This window comes from Scomber scombrus, chromosome 22 (genome assembly GCF_963691925.1).
Source record: "Scomber scombrus chromosome 22, fScoSco1.1, whole genome shotgun sequence".
In the NCBI taxonomy this organism is placed as follows: domain Eukaryota; kingdom Metazoa; phylum Chordata; class Actinopteri; order Scombriformes; family Scombridae; genus Scomber; species Scomber scombrus.
Window position 1 is genome coordinate 4,839,304 of NC_084991.1, and position 17,795 is coordinate 4,857,098.

The window sequence follows — 17,795 nt, forward strand, 5'->3', positions numbered from 1 at the left end:
TGACGTCACTACGGAGCACCTGAGGGGACACGGAGAGCAGGGGAAAAAAATCTGTACTTATCTCGGGATCCTGAGTTAACTAAGTCAGGATCCCGACTTAGTTATCTCGAGATCCTGAGATAGCTAAGTCGGGATCCCGAGATAAGTACAGATTTTTTTTCTTGACCTCCATGTCCCCTCGGGGGCTCCGTAGGTAGCCAATGTGCTCTGCACAAACTGAATCACCAGCTATATTATTAGAGGTAATAATGAAATATGCCATAGTGATAATAGTAGCGGGAGAAGCAGGTAGTAGCCCCACTGGCTGCAGTAGTGGTAATAATACTTGTAATATGCTGTAGTAGATGCCATGCAGGGCCAGATTAACCTGGAAGGAGGTTATTAACCCCCATTCCTCCCACTCACTGTGCATTGTGTTTATGTGTATTCTGTTGCATTTAAGGACCCTAACAATGTATTGTCTTTATCAGTTTCTAGAACTAATGGGATCTTACATGAACATACCATTTTTTGCCAAAGTTGGAGTTGTACCTTGAGATAAGGTGATACAAGATCAGTTACAGTCAATCAAAGGCTGAAGCTGTGGAGGTAGAGGCAGGTAGAAATAGTAGTAGAGAAAGTAGTGGTTGTAATACTGGTGGTATGACTTACTTTCTTCTATACTTGTTTAGAATAATGCTGCTTACATCATTTATTCATGGAGAGTTTATAGCGGGTGGTGTACCTCACTGACACAACCAAGGAGTTACAGTCCCGACAGCGATGCTAAAAAAAAAAATCTCTGCGCTTATGAAACGAAAAAGAGTTTGTGGATGAGAGCAGAGAAGAAGCATCTGTCTGGCATAAGGCACATCATCTGACAGTCTCTACAGTGTATGAGAGGGAAAGAGTGACATCTTTAGGGAATTTCACCACAGCTCAATCAAGGAGGAGACACAGCGGGTGGCTCGCCTATAATTACATGCATCATTATTCTCTGGTGTAATGCTGCTTTATAAAACTGCAACTTCTGCATAACCTAATTACTCATTCTTGATTAAAATCAGCAAAGAAAGGGAATAAAATTGGAAAGGAACAATAAACAACCACTTACTTTAGAAAAAATGTAAAATGATTATTTATGTATGTTTTAACATGACGTTTTTGTTTTAATAGGAGCTATGCTTACACAATTTGGTCTTAATTAATTGTATTTATTCATTGCTACAGATACAGTGGAGATTTACATTTGTAGTGACAAGTCATTACTACTGTTTACCCATGTTGGCAACATAGTGACTTGCCAGACTCTAATCTCTATGGGACACTTGCCAGACTCCCATACTCTAATCTATAATGGACTTTCATCTTTGGTATCTGTTCTAATTACCTAGTTATCATTTCTTTGTCGTAAAAATGTGTCAATTGCAGGCTACCGTAGATTACAAAGAAGGGAAGGGTAGTGCTGATAAGATTTGTATGAAAGGTTTGTATTGAATAAAACGTTAGTACTGAAACAAATATGCAGGACAGCACAGCAAGACTATAACAAACAGTTATAGTTAGAGTTTGAGTCTATAAAGTTACAGTCAATGAAACTATAATGAAGCTTAAGGGAATTCATGTCGGAATGCTCTGGCATTATGTTTGTAGCTGAGGAGCAGTTATTACCTTGCATTATATAGGACACACATAATATAGTACTACAATATAGAATGTTCCATTGAGAATGACAGTGTATTGGATTGTTTGGGCAGACTGGGCTATAATAAGTGGTATGGTCTTGGTGTTGACCACTTTAAGGAACATCAATGAAAATCTCCTGCAACAATCCATGTTGGAGCCAGTACATAAAATCAGGTATGGAAGCCCATTCTTGCCTCAAAAAAAAGAAAAAAGAAAAAAAATATATATATGTTAAGGTCATGCCATGATCAAAACTTATACCAAGTTTATTTTTTGACAAACTAAATTATGAGAAACGTCTAAGAAAGTCAAACTAGGTCAATTAGTTTAATTAAATAAAATTTAATGAACAACTGTTTTTATAATTGATTAATCGTTTCAGTTATTTTAAAGTAGTAAATATCAAAAGTGGCCTCAGCGTCTCAAATGTGATGATTTGCTCTTTTTCTCTGTCATATATGTAAAGCATGAATTGAAATATTAAAATTAATATCTTAAGGTTTTGGACTGTTAGCCTGACAAAACAAGCAAATGATGAATATATCATTGTGGGCATTGTGAGGTTTGAGTTTTCCCCTACTTTTTAGTATTTCACTGAACAATCAATCAAAAAAAAGGAAGATAAATCAATAATGAAAATAATTGTTAGTTGTAGCCCTGGTCAAGATTATGAGACACCAAGTCAATTGTTGGACTTAGTATCTCTGAATTAAGCATTTTATATTAACGACTTATGCTATCTCTCAATTCTGACTTAGTATTTGATCATTTTTACCTATATGAATATTTTCCCTTCTTATCATATCTAACTTTTCATCCATTCTTTTCTTTTCCTGGCAGAAAACGGCTTCCACAGTTAAGGTTTTATACTGAAAGAGTGGTGTCTGAAAAGCAGAGTAGAAGTACGATTGCCCATGCACCTGAGGGACCTGCTGCACCATCTCTTGAGAGACTAGACCACCGTGTTTCGATTACATTTATTCAATGTAGTTTCACAATGAAGTCGACCTTACTGGAATTCTTACACTTCCCCAACAGAGGTCTGTTTAGGTCATACAGTGCATGGACCCATTGGAACAAACATCTTTTGTTTTACAATAAATCATCTTTTACGACCTGCTGCTTCCCATTTCAATTTAAAATGAAACAGCCGGTGAATTTTGCGGTGTTGCGGCCCTTTAATGTTTTACTAATGAGGCCATTCATCACAGAAGATGAAGTATTAGGGACTATTGTGGGCAAAGGCGGTCCTTGCCTACAGTATAAACAGCTATCCTTGCACTGACCGATACAGGAAGCAAATAGCATCCAGAGCCAGACTCTCGTTCCCCTTTCGCCCTCCCTGTAATATCTCTACTAAAAATAGCGCAGCCAGATTGCTGATCTTTATCGGGAACTGAAGGGTAAAAAAAAGAAGAGAAAAGTCTATTGGAAAGCCAAGGTCCTTGGCTAGTCCATTTTCCCCAAGTAGAGCCACAAAATCAGTCCCAGAGGGGCCTGGTGGCTAGACAGACAGACCTGGCTCATTTCAATTCAACTACACAATACCATCAATCAGATAGTCATGAATAGAGTATGATACCATGATAGCCACTGTTTTCTAAGTAGACGATTTTGTGAAGTATGAAACCAGTTCCAATGTGAGGAGGTATAGTATGGGAATGTATTATATTAACCTATATTAAACGGTCAAAATGGTCAAAGGTCCAAAACTTGAGGTGAACGTATGTCAAATGCTCCGTACAAGTAAAAAGCCAGGGTTTCTACTTCTTCCTTGTAATGACATAAGATTGTTAACACATGGCCGCAAATGCCCATCTGCAGTTGGTCTTAGTTACTACGGTTGTTCCATTGTGTTGTTGTATTGGTTGTCCGCTTCTATTGTCCGATTTCAACTCAAATCTATACAGACGCATTTGAGAAGTAAAGAATTTCGAGTAAGAATGTGAAAAAGTAGTGAAATCTCAGTATTATTGTTTGTTTATGTAGCCTCTGGAGCTGCCAGAAGTTTGCAGAGGTACAGTTTATGGAATCTGGCCAATCAGAACCAAACACCAAGATAATGTCTTTTTCGCCCTGCTGCAGTCAGGAAGAAGGCACCAGATACACCAGATCAGCACTGAGAGGTCAGGAAGAGCTTCTATCCTCAGGCCACTACAATCCTAAATACTACCTAAGACTGCCCACCCCCACCCACAACCCAATCATACACATATATATATTTTTTACCATTCGTATCCTTTCTACTCTACTCACACTCTCTTACATTTCACTGTGATTGTACCTTATATGATTACACACATAAACTTTGATCAATTAAAGAAATAGGAGCTGAATGAACCTTTTTTCATGAAGGGCTAGTATAAGAAAATAAGGAGTTTTTCAACTATAAATCATGCAAAGATATACCAGTTAAGCCCTTTAATATATATATAGACTTGGGAATGTGCATGATAGGTCCCCTTTAAAAGCAATTAATTATGCTGAATAAAGGAAAAACCTCATGTAGGCCACCATTTATATTACTTAATTGTTGATACTACTGAAATATATTCCATTCCTCTCCAGAACAGTGATGTTGTCAGACAGTCTTCTGCCCTTTCAGTTTGAACTTTCCGTATCATTCTGCACAGACTCTATGCTGGGTTTATATCTGATGAAGCACAATACCTCTGCCTCCCTCCCAGAGGACTGACAACACAATCCTGCTGACTTCAGACACCAAAAAAGGACAGTCCTTTGTCTGAAACGTGAAATAAAAACTCTGCTATTTCAAATGTCCCTTTCAATTATGTCCAAAAAAAAGAAATGCTTACATGTTGAGGTTTTATTTCTACTACAGTAAGAAGGCAGAATGGTTCTATAGTGGGGGTCAGAGGGCTACATGTACTGTCTTTGTTTTTTGTTGAAGTTGACACTTGAAATTATGATACTGAACTAAAAAAAATGGTCATCCATGTGCATGTTACTCATTAGAAATACAAACAAAATTTATCGATAACATTTTCCATTTATTCTCACCAATTTCATCCTCTGAAGTAATGTTCCACCTTATCATCACATAACTACTCATTTGTTCAAAGAGACACTTAAGTGTTTTAGTATGGTACTTCAATAGAGTTGGGGAACTTTTGAAACACTAAAGATTCAAAGAAGACGAGTCCACAATATCCTGACTTTTAGTATGGGAAAAGCTCCAAAAGTATTGGATCTTACACTTCCTATAATTCAACCAATAATTTCTCTTCCTGGTTGCTCAAACTCTGTGCCACCAGTTTGCAAAGTATGTTTTATCATGATATCATTCTATCATGATCAGGGCTAAAATAAGCACGTAAAAATTGTGATATTCACCTGTAATTTTTAAACAACTACAAAATTAAAAAAGGTACCCTAGGGAGTTTTCTTATAAACAAACTAATTTATGTTTATACTCATTGTGTGTATCCTTGAAGCCTAATCAATGTGTTGTGCTGCGTTCCATTTACCTTTAGAAGTTGGAAGTCGGAGCTGGGAATGACGTCACACTCGAGTTGGAATCGTTCCAGTTTAGAGATAAAAAAAACTGTTTTAGCCAGGTTAGCCATTCATAGCAATACCAGTTGATAAAAACGCATTTTGCTGTATTTTGTGCACACAAACACCATAGCAACACATCCACATATAGAAGTTATATAGAAGTGCTGCGTTTACAACTGATTAAACAAGAGACGAATAAGACAAAAGTACTAATAAATAGGATATTACTACAACTTTCACACTGTTGATGCTACTATTTTGGATTTTGAGAATAGGGACCCCAGAATAGCTTCAGCAAGGCTTTTAGAGCTTGGGATTGTAGAGTCAAAACAATCAATCTGATCAGTTGTTCACAAAGTTTTGTCTTCATGTCTCAAAAATCACCAGGAATCTTCAGAGCTGAATGCAGTAGATTCTTAGTGTAATGAATGGACATTAAAGTCAGAATTGCCTGTAAGAGTTGGCTCACTGTTCATTCTATCACAGATTTCTAATATTCAGACATGTACACAGCGAGGTGCAGAGCAGTGTTCATTTTAACACAAGTCCATCAAAATCAAACTAATTGCACATCTCCAGGACACTTTATCTTTATATTGCCCTGATGAAGATACAGTAGCTGAGGAATAAAGCTTAGTGTAATTCCATCACAGAAGCAATTGCAGCAGTTAACTATTACTGCCAAGTCATCAGGTTGATCATGTAAACCGTGTCAATAAGCATATAAAGCACTGCTGAGCACGCTTTAAACATTTCAGTCTTTACACATAAAAAACACTTAACCAATGCAATAACACTCTGGAGAATGTTTTTAGGGTATGATTAGAAGTCCAGTGTAGCCCTGAAGGGAGTGGTGGAGGGAATTAGTTCCTGCTGCAAACACTTTCAACTCCATTCACAACCATGGAGTACAATAAGAAACAAATTATCCTACTAACCAGGGGCCCTTGGAAGGAATTAGGCGGAAATCCCACTGGAAGAAAACTGAGCTGATTAAATGTTGCTTTCCTAATTGAGAGAGTCAAGCTAATTTACGATGAATCCCAGATCTTTTTCCTCCGCTGCAAGAGAGGAAGTCATTAATAAACTCTGGATGTCTAATTATAAGTTATGATTAAAGGGGGCGGTTTATTTCACCAGGACACTTTGGAGAACTTTTCAACATAGTTAAAGGTTGTTGGGATTAATGAGGAAAGGAGCTTTAAAAACACCTGCTTTTTATTTACTGTGTGTCTAAAATAAATGGAAACTGAGTATTTCATCAGTTGAAATATCATATAATAAGCTTTACTTACCTAGTGCAGTTTTTTACATTTCTTACTTTCAAGACGCTGCTGACTGTGTTACTGTGGCGCCATCTGCAGGATACAAAGGGAACTTCAACAACTACTTCCGCTTGAATCCACAAACACACACACACACACACACACACACACACACACACACACACACACACACACACACACACACACACACACACAAAGTGGGACAGTCTCCAGATTAAATTTGGTGACAATGATTTATAAGGATTTTGAAAAAAGAATCAGAAGACATACCAGGTCAAACACAATATACTCTTTGCCGACCACATGCAGCTAAAAAAAATAGCAGTATGACAAACATACCTGAAGGTTCTACATGTCCATGTTTCACTCCGGCAGGTGTTTTCAATTATTTTCTCTGATTAGATGAACTCTTCTCAGGATTTGATTGGTAGGTCCAACTCACTTGTTACATCTGTAAAGATGGGACAACATATTCTTTATCATTCTTACTGGCTGTACATTTACATTTCAAAGTAAATTTGCTCAGGTACTGTACCTGAAATTGCTATAATCAATATTCTCTGTTAACAATGGTTTGAGTATGTGAAAGGGGTTGCTCATAGTGACAAACCTGCTGAGGATAAACACCCGGCTCTTCAGTTCCCCTTAGCTCTGAGATGCATTTTAGCATCTTAACTCATTGTATTGATTCAGTCTCACCATTCATACATTCATTCATTCATTCATTCGCAACAGTGTCATTTCTGGACACAATAATCAAATTTTCAATGAAAAACCTCTGATAAACCTACTGTATGCTACCTGGCGAACACACACTGGCCAGAAACATGAATTAAATCAATCTATATCTGCCAGGTGTGTAAATAAGCTACTATTTGCCATATTGATCATGATTGCCATATTGACTCATCAAAAGGCATAGGATGTCAATGCTGTGTTTCTAGATGGTTTCTGCTGCCTCCAAGTGGCCAAAACTGTTATTGCAGGTTTAAGCACTATTTACTCCTCAAGCATTACATTTCAACTGCAGTTCCTGGTTACTTTGCATATTAAAAATGCACACGACAAAATATACATTGTTCTTAATATACGTTGTTAAATAAATAGCTCCATCTCAACATGCTATAACATTAAAACACAACATACACATTAATGCATCAACAATAATAATAATATCAATCCAACTAAAAATACAGTCAGCCAACCACATCACTTTTTTTGTTGGTTTTATTTTCTACTAAGGCGAGTTGAGTTCTCTCACTCAACTTTCACATGAAACACACAACAATGAACACAAAAATTTAACAGTATGCATAAATAAGGAAATGATACAAACCTTTTACAAATTAAATTAAGGCAAAGATTTGTCCGTGGCATGACATGGCAATGAATTTGGTGACAATATGATTGCTAATACATTGGCAGCTAATTCAGGCTAAAATTATACATTTGTTTTGTCATTATGGATATTAGTCTTCAGAAATTGAGTTTTTAACCACACTTTAAGCAGATTGTGTTACATCAACATTTGGATTATCATTACAGCAAAAAATACACAAAATTTAGTAAGTTCAGTTCAATGAAATGAATGGACATCATCCTCAGTTGTACAGTGCTAATCTGTCATGAACGTGGAGATATTATCTAAAATTCTTCATACATTCTCATGTTACTCAAGTGCTGTAATCGTACTCTGGGTATTATTGTGGCACTTCAAACAAATAACCAACACAATTGACTTATTTTTTTAAATCATGGTCTAAAATGTGTTTGTATTTTGAAATTTGGGTCAGTATTCCATATGACTAATAGTAGTCTGATGTATGTAACCCAACAAGAGACAACATGGAAACAACCTGAAAGCCTTCCCACAGTGCCCTCTCCTGAAGATATTATAACACAATTTCAAAAAAATAATTAAAATATAAGTCAAGGTGATAACTGAAATAAATTGTATTATGTGGTTATATTCTGATGTATTCTACCTAGTTGGATCAGGATTGGTAAAAATGTAACAGTGAAAACAGTACAAACTAATAATAAATGTGTTTCTGGTTGACCGTCATGGACCTGTTGAATTACTAAATGACATGCAGTCACATTGTGCAGGCAAACAAGAAAAAAATTTAAAAACAAAAACATGCACTCATGTTTTGATGTATAAATATACCACAAGCCCAAGTTCACACCTTGTACAATGTACATTCTAATATTCCGTTATGTAAGTAGGCTCATCACATCCAGCAGCATTAGTGTCAGTTGCTTCGTGATACAAAAGAATGTAATATATATAATAAAAATAAAGAAGGAAATCTGAATTATTTATGGTTAGACTTCTGTATTAATCTTTAAGTCACTGGATGTGTAGCATAGATTTACAATGAAAGCACATTTTCTCAAGACTAACCTAAAGAAACGTAGTCTGACTGCCTTCACGTGTGTCCTGTGGTGTTAATCATAGACGAATAATCACAACAACATACTTTTCTCACAGCAGGCCATTTGACTTCTCATAACAGGTGAAGCATAGGTGGAAGTAATCCCATTAACGACGGCTCTGTTCCTTTTTAAGTATCCCAGTGAGACGTGACTGTGAGCCACGATGGGCCCTTGAACTGAACATCTAATTGGAACCCAGTCAACTTGGACTTGTGTTTGATAGGTTATCCAAGGTGAGGAAGGTGAGGTAAGGACAAGCAGGCTATTTATATCCATGACTCTGAGACAACATCCAGGATCAAGGAAGCTTTAAATGTTTGGCATCGGAGCATGTACAAACCTAAACAGTGAACAACAATGTATATAAATTATCTTCATTCCAAAATCAGGCAAGTTTAAAAAGGTGACAACTAGTGTTACGAAAAGGATATTAGGGGCTCTATCTTCATGTTGGCAAAAACAAACAAATATATGTTGGGTTTTCCCCATGTCTCTTATGGAACAAATGGTGCATAAGTAAGAGGAGCAACAAGAAGTTGAGGTATCCACAACCCTGTTGGTACATCAACTTGGCTTTTTAACATTGTGATATACATTTAAACATATAAAAACCCAGCGTACGCCATTTCCAACACATTGACAAATATTTTTTTAGAGTAAGTTGAAGGCAATATAAGGTAGAGATAGAAAATATGGCGAGGCAGAATTTTGTTTGTCGTCAGCCAGTCTAAACAGCATTGTTCTTTTTGACAAGTATAACAAGTGGTGGAGCAGGCATGCATGTTGATGTGCAAAGGATTAAGGGTTTTAAGAATTAAAATCAATGCAGTAGAACCGCTGATAACTTCTTCCTTGTCAAAAGGAAAGGTTTACCTCCACTTTTGGCTAACTGCAGGCGTGGGAATGAGACTTGTCTTGCATGTGCACCAGTTTTACAATGACTGACATACAAAAAACAAGCATGAGTACACAGCTTTATAAATCTGATGGAAATGAAGCATATGCATATTTCTGTATTTGTGCAAAGTTGAAGTTGCGAATCTTATGAGTTTTATGCATCGTCTCCTGGTGTATTCGCAGCACAATGTCACAACAAATGATTACTTAATCATTTTATCAATCAGACATGATTGTAGAAACATTTAAAGCATTTGGATTTACACCAAAAGTACTAATTCAACATAACTGACAGCAGGAATATCATTCAAGCAGTCTGTATTGAACGAAGGTAGTAACAGATCATCAATTGCTGATTTAAACTGTATGAGCAGACTATAACCACACATCCAGTTATTGTGTGGACTGGATCACATTATCATACAGATGGGTTACAAGCTAAAGGGAAAAACCTGAAGGAATGAGTGTAGAAATGTGATGAATGCAGATACAGGAAACAGGTTTGCATATGAAAATCAATGATGTGCTAGTTTTGTGTTGAAAATCAGGTATTTCCTTTTTTTCCCCTATTATGATGTGACTTATGCTGTGACTTCTTTTGACCACCAGGTGTCTCTAGTGAGCGCTTTTTGACACATGTAGCTTGGCCATTATTTAACAGCAAATGAGGGAACATTTGTTGAATAAATGCTTTATATCCTCCTGTTATAGTTCAAGAGACTTCTTTGACAAGCTGTTCTGGAGACAAACACACATTTCATTAATGTATCCCCTATCTGTATATCACCACAAACATGAATTCAGCTTTAAAAAAGGCACATCATCATCCAATGAACCCACTTCACGCAATGTTCTGCAAACACTACACCTACAGTGTATAGAAAAAAAGAGCAGGTGCACTCAGATTTGTTTTTGTTGACCCTGATCATGTGACCTACAGCAGGTGTTTTGTGCTGGCAACAGGAAAATAGAGCCCCATGTGTTTACTTTTAGACAGCTTACCTTTATGGAAGTTATTGTTTTGGATGAATGTGTTAGATGTGTTTGTGTGATGAATACGGAGATAGATTAACATAGTATTTTTGGAATGAAAGCCTTTCGGATAATAAATATTAATAATAATTTCTGTACAGTGCAGTAAGTTCATTCAGGCCTGTTACGTCGCCTGAGGCCGGACGCAGGCTGCTCCGCTCTGACTTCCTCAATGTTTGTCTCGGGAGACTCCTCTAGTGAAGGCATGATCTCACAATCCTCTAATCCTTCCTCATCCTCTCCTCTGTCAACTTCCATTTCCTCCTCATCCCCTTCTTCTTCTTCTTCTTCCTCCTCCTCCTCCTCCTCCGCTTCTCCGTCAGACTCCTCCGGTATTAGCTCCCTCATGTCTTCACCTTCTGTTGCGGCTTCATCTTTAGCTTTTAAAGGTTTTTGATAGACTTTTTCAGATGCTGCAGCTGTCCCAGCAGAGGGCCGCGTGTCCACCAGAGAAGCATCTGCTGTCGAGGTGTCGTTGGCCCCAAGTGACTCAATGAGCTCATCAAGGTTACGCTCACAGGATGACTCTGAAAGAGACAGAACAAGTCATCATGTTGATATTTATCTACTGACATTTATCTGTCAGTTGATATCTATGATGCTTTTGATCCGTCATGTTCGTGTCACTTTAATCTTGCTCTGTGCTGCTTTGCATGAAAGGTGAAATGTAAATAAAGCTGGATTGTATGGTTGTATGACATGTGCTATGTAAATAAGTTGAGTCAGATTTTCATGTTACCAGGCAGGCAGTGAAAAAAAAAAAAAGGATCGGTTTTCTATCACTCATTTGCATGTTGTCTTCTTTTTGCAATGTCACCGTAGAGCTGGTCGTTTTTTTTTGTTTTTTTTTTACAGTCTATGGTCATGACAGAAGGGTAATTATGATGGCTCCGATATGCTTTCATAACCTTAACTTGCCACTGCTCAAAGTGTTCTTTGTAATCCGGGGTGAACCAGCTCAACCACATTCGGGAATGATAATTAGACCTTTAAAGCTGAAAGGTTGAATTTCAAGTTGGGTATTATTTCTGTCACGACACTGACGCCACACAGAGACTCTCAGTGTAAAGGCAGCGGCTGCTCACCATTGATGTTCAGTGGCGGACAGTCCATTCCTCTCTTCTTCATCAGGTACCGGATGGTCTGGAGTTGGCTCATGATCTCGTTCTTTTGGTCTTGCGCCACCGACTTTACGCTGCAGAGAAACGAGAGCAGAAAAACTGCAGATTGACTTATCTCTGCATGGCAGCATAGTGAAAGACAGATCACTGCCCTTTAACTGGTTGTTGTGGATTAAGGGAAAGAATATGTTGAATATGCAGCATTTTATGTTTATTTGGTTCTTTTACTTAAAGTTTAATTATGCGTATATGTTTTACTATTTATAGGAATTTATAATTATTAAATTCCCAGTGAAGTTTACTGTTTCAGTGCACTGTATTTGTAGTTAAACTGTAAAATATCATGCCTGCATTATATATCTGCATCACAAAGGTTTGATAATCACACTGCAAAAAATGTGCGTTTTATATACATATTGTATATGGGTCAATGACGTATAAGGATTTTCAACAACTCAATTTTAAATAATAAAAACAAGCATATCTAATGCAGTAGTTCAAACATTCAGAATGTTGTGTACCTGAAAATTCATATTACAATTTGAAAGTGATTTTAGTGGGTTTTTTCAAGATTAATTGGCACTGGCCTGAAAAAAAAGTCATTTGGTGCGACCATGATTCATCTTGAAATGTCTTATATAAATAAAAGACCATCATTTACAAAGATTTTAAAAAAAAATGCAAATACTTTGTTTCCAAACACTTTATCTTACTGAAAACTTGTAAAAAAAGATGTGAAGCGTGTTAAGTAAATTAATTAATTCAAAATGAATCGTGGTCGCACCACATGACTCTTTTTAAAGGCCAGTGCCAATTAATCTTGAAAAACCCACTAAAATCACTTAATTTCAAATGTATAATATGGAGCTTCAGGTACACAACATTCTGAATGTTTGAACTACTGCATTAGATATGCTTGTTTTTATTATTCTACAATTGAGCTGTTCTAAATCCTTATACGTCATTGACCCATATATAGGTCAATGAGGAGATGCAACCCATTGTCAATTAGTGTAACCAGTATTTTTTCATAAAAATCTGATTATATACAGGAAAATAAATGTGAATTAAAAAGTGGAATAAATATAATCCACTTTAGCAATGGAACACTAGATTTTATAACAAAAATCATTTGACCAAACATATTTAGAAAAAATGGTTGTTTTTAGGATGTCGTGCTCAATATTGACAAAATGATTGAATGAATACATGAATGAATGTAGAAATACTCCAATTTTTTTTGTTTTTTGTTTTAAAATGAAGTAATTATTTGTATAACTACACTTAAATACAGTGTAGGTGGATAAAATATTTAATATCTATCATTCTTTTGTGGTTACACCATTTGACATTTTCAGGAGCATTCAGTCTTACTTTTGGTTAAAAATAGTGTAAATGTCATTTCAAATGATATAAAACCAACAAAAATACTAAATGTACATTTTAACAAACCTGATGCTGCTTTTAAAACTATTTTCTAAAGATATTTTTGAATTGATCATCTTGCCAACCCTTATTTGTCACTGACTAATATATAAGATTACTGGCCGATATATCGATATCAGATTTTTTGTTTTATTCCCTATGATCGGTATCAACCCCAAAAATCCAGTATTGGTCGGGCTCTACTTTCAATAATGATTTTTTTTTTTAAATTTGTGCCATGTATCCAACATGGGATGACATGACAAAAGCCACATATAAATAAAGACTTCCAACAATTATGCTCTTCAAAATAAATATTGCTATATTCATTGAACAAAGGAAAATTAAAACAAAACATTAACAAAAAAAGAGATAGAAGACATTACTACCATATCAAACACATATTAATAGTCCCAGCTGAGTATTTTTTATACATCTTACAACATGTCTGGAGGGGACCTAACTAACTGAATATACACTTTCTGATACCCTGTTTTCTAAAATAAAGTGGGTGTATTCTCTGCCCAAAGACTTCACATCAAATATTTAAAATGTTTCTCATAGAGTCGTTTTCTTACACAGTGTACAAGCTCCCATGCCAAATATTTTGTTTTATGATCTACTCATGTAAACAGCTTCATGCACGTCATCCCACATCTCTGGTCACAGTACAGTTAGTGCTTCAAACAAAAGGTTGAGCTAGTACTACAAGTATACAATCAAATTGGGATCTTGTTTTAGAACCGCATCCTGGTACACACAAAGTAGACAAAAAAAAAATCTTTAATTCAATCAGGTGGGTGTTAGCAGAGAGGAAGAAAGCAAATAATCATCACTCACCAATTAGTAAGCGGGTCCAGCTGGGTGAGGATGGAATTAAGCATCCTTTCGGTTTGTGCTAGCCTTTGTTCAAGTTCATTCAACTGATTCTCTGCACAAAAACAAACACACACATAAACCCAGATGTCTCAGTTACACATGGTCAGTAAATATCAGAGCAAACAGTCATCCTAAACGTATGAAACACACACCTGCTTCCACTGACTTTTTGGCTCCTTTTGTAAATTTGTCCTTCTGTGCCTGGTCGTCTGCAGACTTGATCTACAAATTGAAAAAAAGGCGGCAATAAACATTTAGTGCTTCGTGTGTTGTAAATGCATAAGCAGTCGAGCAGCAACCGCAGATATTCAGAGCGGTTACATCTTCATGATTTCGGCATCGTCTTTGTCTAACCTTCAGAAACTTGTAGGCTGCAAACACTCCCACCCCGATGGCGTAGAGGGGCATGAGGGTGAACACGTAGCCCTTGTTGCTGTTGGATTTGAACTTGTCGCCCTTCAGCTCCTGCTCCATCAGCTTCTTCATCTGCTGCATGTTCTCGGCGGACTGAGGCGAGCCAGGAGCGTTCGAGTTGATGGGCTGGCCTCTCACTGCGCCCGGGCCCGGACCTGCTAATAGAAATAATCCAAACTCAAAAGATCCACTTACGAGCTTTTCCTCCACCTTTCAACCGCATCTAACTTAATTGGCAGGTAGAGCTATCCTGTTCTAAGTATGGAACTGAAGTCACATGATAACAGGGGGTTGGTGTATATGATGGTACAGGTCGTGGTGTTGTGTGAAGCTTCATAGGTTCCCATCGTGATGTTTTATTCAAGCTGCAGTGTGGAAATTAACAAGTTAAAGCCAACATTCAATACAAGTTTATTAATGGGGGAAATGATTTGCAATATTAGAGGGAATGATCATTTTTACATCATTTTTGCAGGGATCTGTACCCAACAAAGATGCTTTCTTAAAGTCTGTAGAATATTATGAGTAGGTATAGCATCTCTGCAGCATGACAATATTACATTTATTGTTAAAATTGTATTTTTATTATCAAACTAATATTGTGTCTCCTGTGATTTGAAATAGCAGATGAACCCTAATTTCCTTGTTAATTTCCTCATATAAAAAAAGAATCCCCAATGTATCAAATGACTACTGCCCTGATGTGAGATGGATCAATGCAACCCCATTCATAAAGAAGACTTTGATCAAATGAAAAATATATATCATTTTTCACTTTGGATGGTTCAAAGACGCATTCAGATTTGTGGAAATACCTTCAGAAAGGCATTACAGTTATGTTGAAACACTTTCCAATATCTTTCAGGAAAATAAATGCTTTGCTCTGTGACTGCAGTGTAATGTAATGCATGAGAGGCACAAACTGTGGGTTTTTTGTGGGCTTCTTTTTCCTTCAGTTAAATGTTTGAGCTTTATTGTGCAACATTATTTATGTACAGTTTGTTTTCATATTTGTTTCATCTGCTGAAAGTGGAAAGTTTCTGTGTTCATTGAAAATCTGGTTTAAATGGCCTAAGAGCAGGATTTGTGACGTCACAACTACAACAATTTTAAGGCCTTGATTTAAGATAGTTAAACTATTATTCAACAAAAATCATATTAGACACACATTACTATGCAATTTATAAATATACATCTTAAAACATGTCTAGATGGGCAACCTCAAGTCTTAATGGCGCTGAAACATCAGTGCAACACCACACAGTGGGATGTGGAATCAATGCCTTCTGACTTTTATTTTGGAAATTAGTTAGCACCCGACAGCTGGTGCTAACAGCCCAGTGCGCTTCATGCAGCTATTCAGAGTCATTTCCCGCTACGACACTCCTAAAAATACCCTACCTTTTCTGCTGTAGCGAGGGTCAAACCTCGTCTCCTTCGCCCCGGCCCCGCCACCGACGCCGAACAACCTCGGCAGGACTACAAACGTGAAAAGCACCGCCGTGAAAGCCAGGGCGACTTGTTGTGATGTTGACAAAACCATCCTCCCGTGAACACGCACACACTGCACGAGACAGCCGCCGAAAAAGAGCAACGCGAGCTGCGGAAAGATGCAGCTAAAGAGCCGGAAGCAACCAGAGACACAGCTAGCTGTCAGGCTGATGTATGAAACAAAACTAACGCGATACCAGAGTCCAAAAAGCCAGAACGGCCCAGAACAGCTGTGCTCTGCTCCGCCGAGAAAACAAGAACCGGACTTCCGTCAGGGACCTTTTCAGAATAAAAGCGCCATAATAATAACTTTATTTGTATAGCACAGGGGCGGAGCTGCACCCCATAATCTGTATATATATACAGTACTGTGCAAAAGTCTTAGGCCACCACCATCATACCAACAGACAATACAGGAAATATGTACACAAAATGTAACATTAATTATTCAATATTATTAATTGAGGCTCCATTCCATTTAGGTTTAAGAGAGCCAGGTTCCTGCTATTGCTCGAAATTAACAAGATGAAAGTAGAAGACAATCAAATACAGTAAGGAGGTGAAGAAACTATAATATGAAAATAAAATAAAGTCAAATAAAACGAAATAAAAGACAGTAACAATAAACAAACGACATAACATAAAAGCTAGTCTGTAGAAATGGTTTTGAGAAGTGATTTAAAGGAGGATGCATTTGAGAAGGGAGATCCAAGCTGTTAATGTGTCTGCATTTTCAGATGAGGTGATGAGCACACCAAGAGGTAAACCTCCTGCAGCAGAGTAGATCATGACTAGAAAAAATGTGTTCTGTCAATCACAATTGCCAGATGAATTGACAAAAATCAATATGCTCCTTCACTGAATTTCGAAATATGTTTAGCATCTTCTCACCAGATGGGGCGACGTATGACCTCGTTTGTTGTGTAGTCTGTTGTAAAACATAAAGAGTATTGAGGCATTGCTACAAAAAAAATGTGCATGTTTTCCCCAAATCCAGCCATGCAGAACCAATACCCAAATACTTCTAGGCAGAGACAAGTACAGTTATATTCATATGTATTTGTACAGTGACACCAATGTTGTTATTTTGGGTCTGTACTTCAAGATGCTTGATTTGAAATGAAACAATTATTATGTGCTAAAAGTGCAGACTCTCAGCTTTAATACTGCGATATTCAAAGCTTTTTTTATTTATTTGAAAGGGAAGTCAGAGTTGGGTGTTGCAATCAATGGGATGACACTCAAGTGTGCGTCTGGGAATCCTTGCCTTATTTTAAGAAAATAAATCTGGGTCTTTACGATCAAATTCTGAGCTTATGTCATGGCTTGAACAAAAGAGATATCTGAGAACTATAGAAGAACAGAAGAACAGCTACTGATACTCACCAGGCTGGAAAGGGTTACAGAAACCATTTCTAAAGAGTTTGGAATCTACCAGTTGACTGTCAGGCAAATGGAAGAAATTCAACACCACTGTTACCCTCCAGGAGGGGTTGAACAACAAAGATCACACTAAGAGCAGGTGTGATATAGTGTGGGAGGCCTCAAGAGACCCCAGGGTAATGTCTAGGAAACTAAAGTCCTTTATTACATTGGCTACAGTCAATGTTCATGAGTCCACCATTGG

At 37.2% G+C, this 17,795-nt stretch overlaps 1 protein-coding gene across 2 annotated transcripts; it reads right to left on the reverse strand.

Moving 5' to 3' along the window:
- Positions 1 to 7,717: 7,717 nt before the first annotated feature.
- On the reverse strand, positions 7,718 to 16,412 carry ccdc107 (coiled-coil domain containing 107). 2 transcript variants are annotated; one of them, XR_009927831.1, is made up of 7 exons: positions 16,079 to 16,412; positions 14,618 to 14,835; positions 14,416 to 14,485; positions 14,225 to 14,315; positions 11,924 to 12,033; positions 10,809 to 11,365; positions 7,718 to 9,249 (listed from the first exon to the last, which is right to left on the reverse strand). XR_009927831.1 is itself a non-coding variant. In XM_062443352.1 (6 exons), the coding sequence occupies exons 1-6, from the start codon at positions 16,218 to 16,220 to the stop codon at positions 10,950 to 10,952; spliced, it is 1,047 nt and encodes a 348-aa protein (XP_062299336.1). In that variant the 5' UTR covers positions 16,221 to 16,412; the 3' UTR covers positions 7,718 to 10,949. The 2 variants fall into 2 exon arrangements, 1 of the variants encoding a protein (XP_062299336.1); XM_062443352.1 differs by having other exon boundaries at positions 7,718 to 11,365.
- Between the last annotated feature and the right edge of the window lie 1,383 nt (positions 16,413 to 17,795).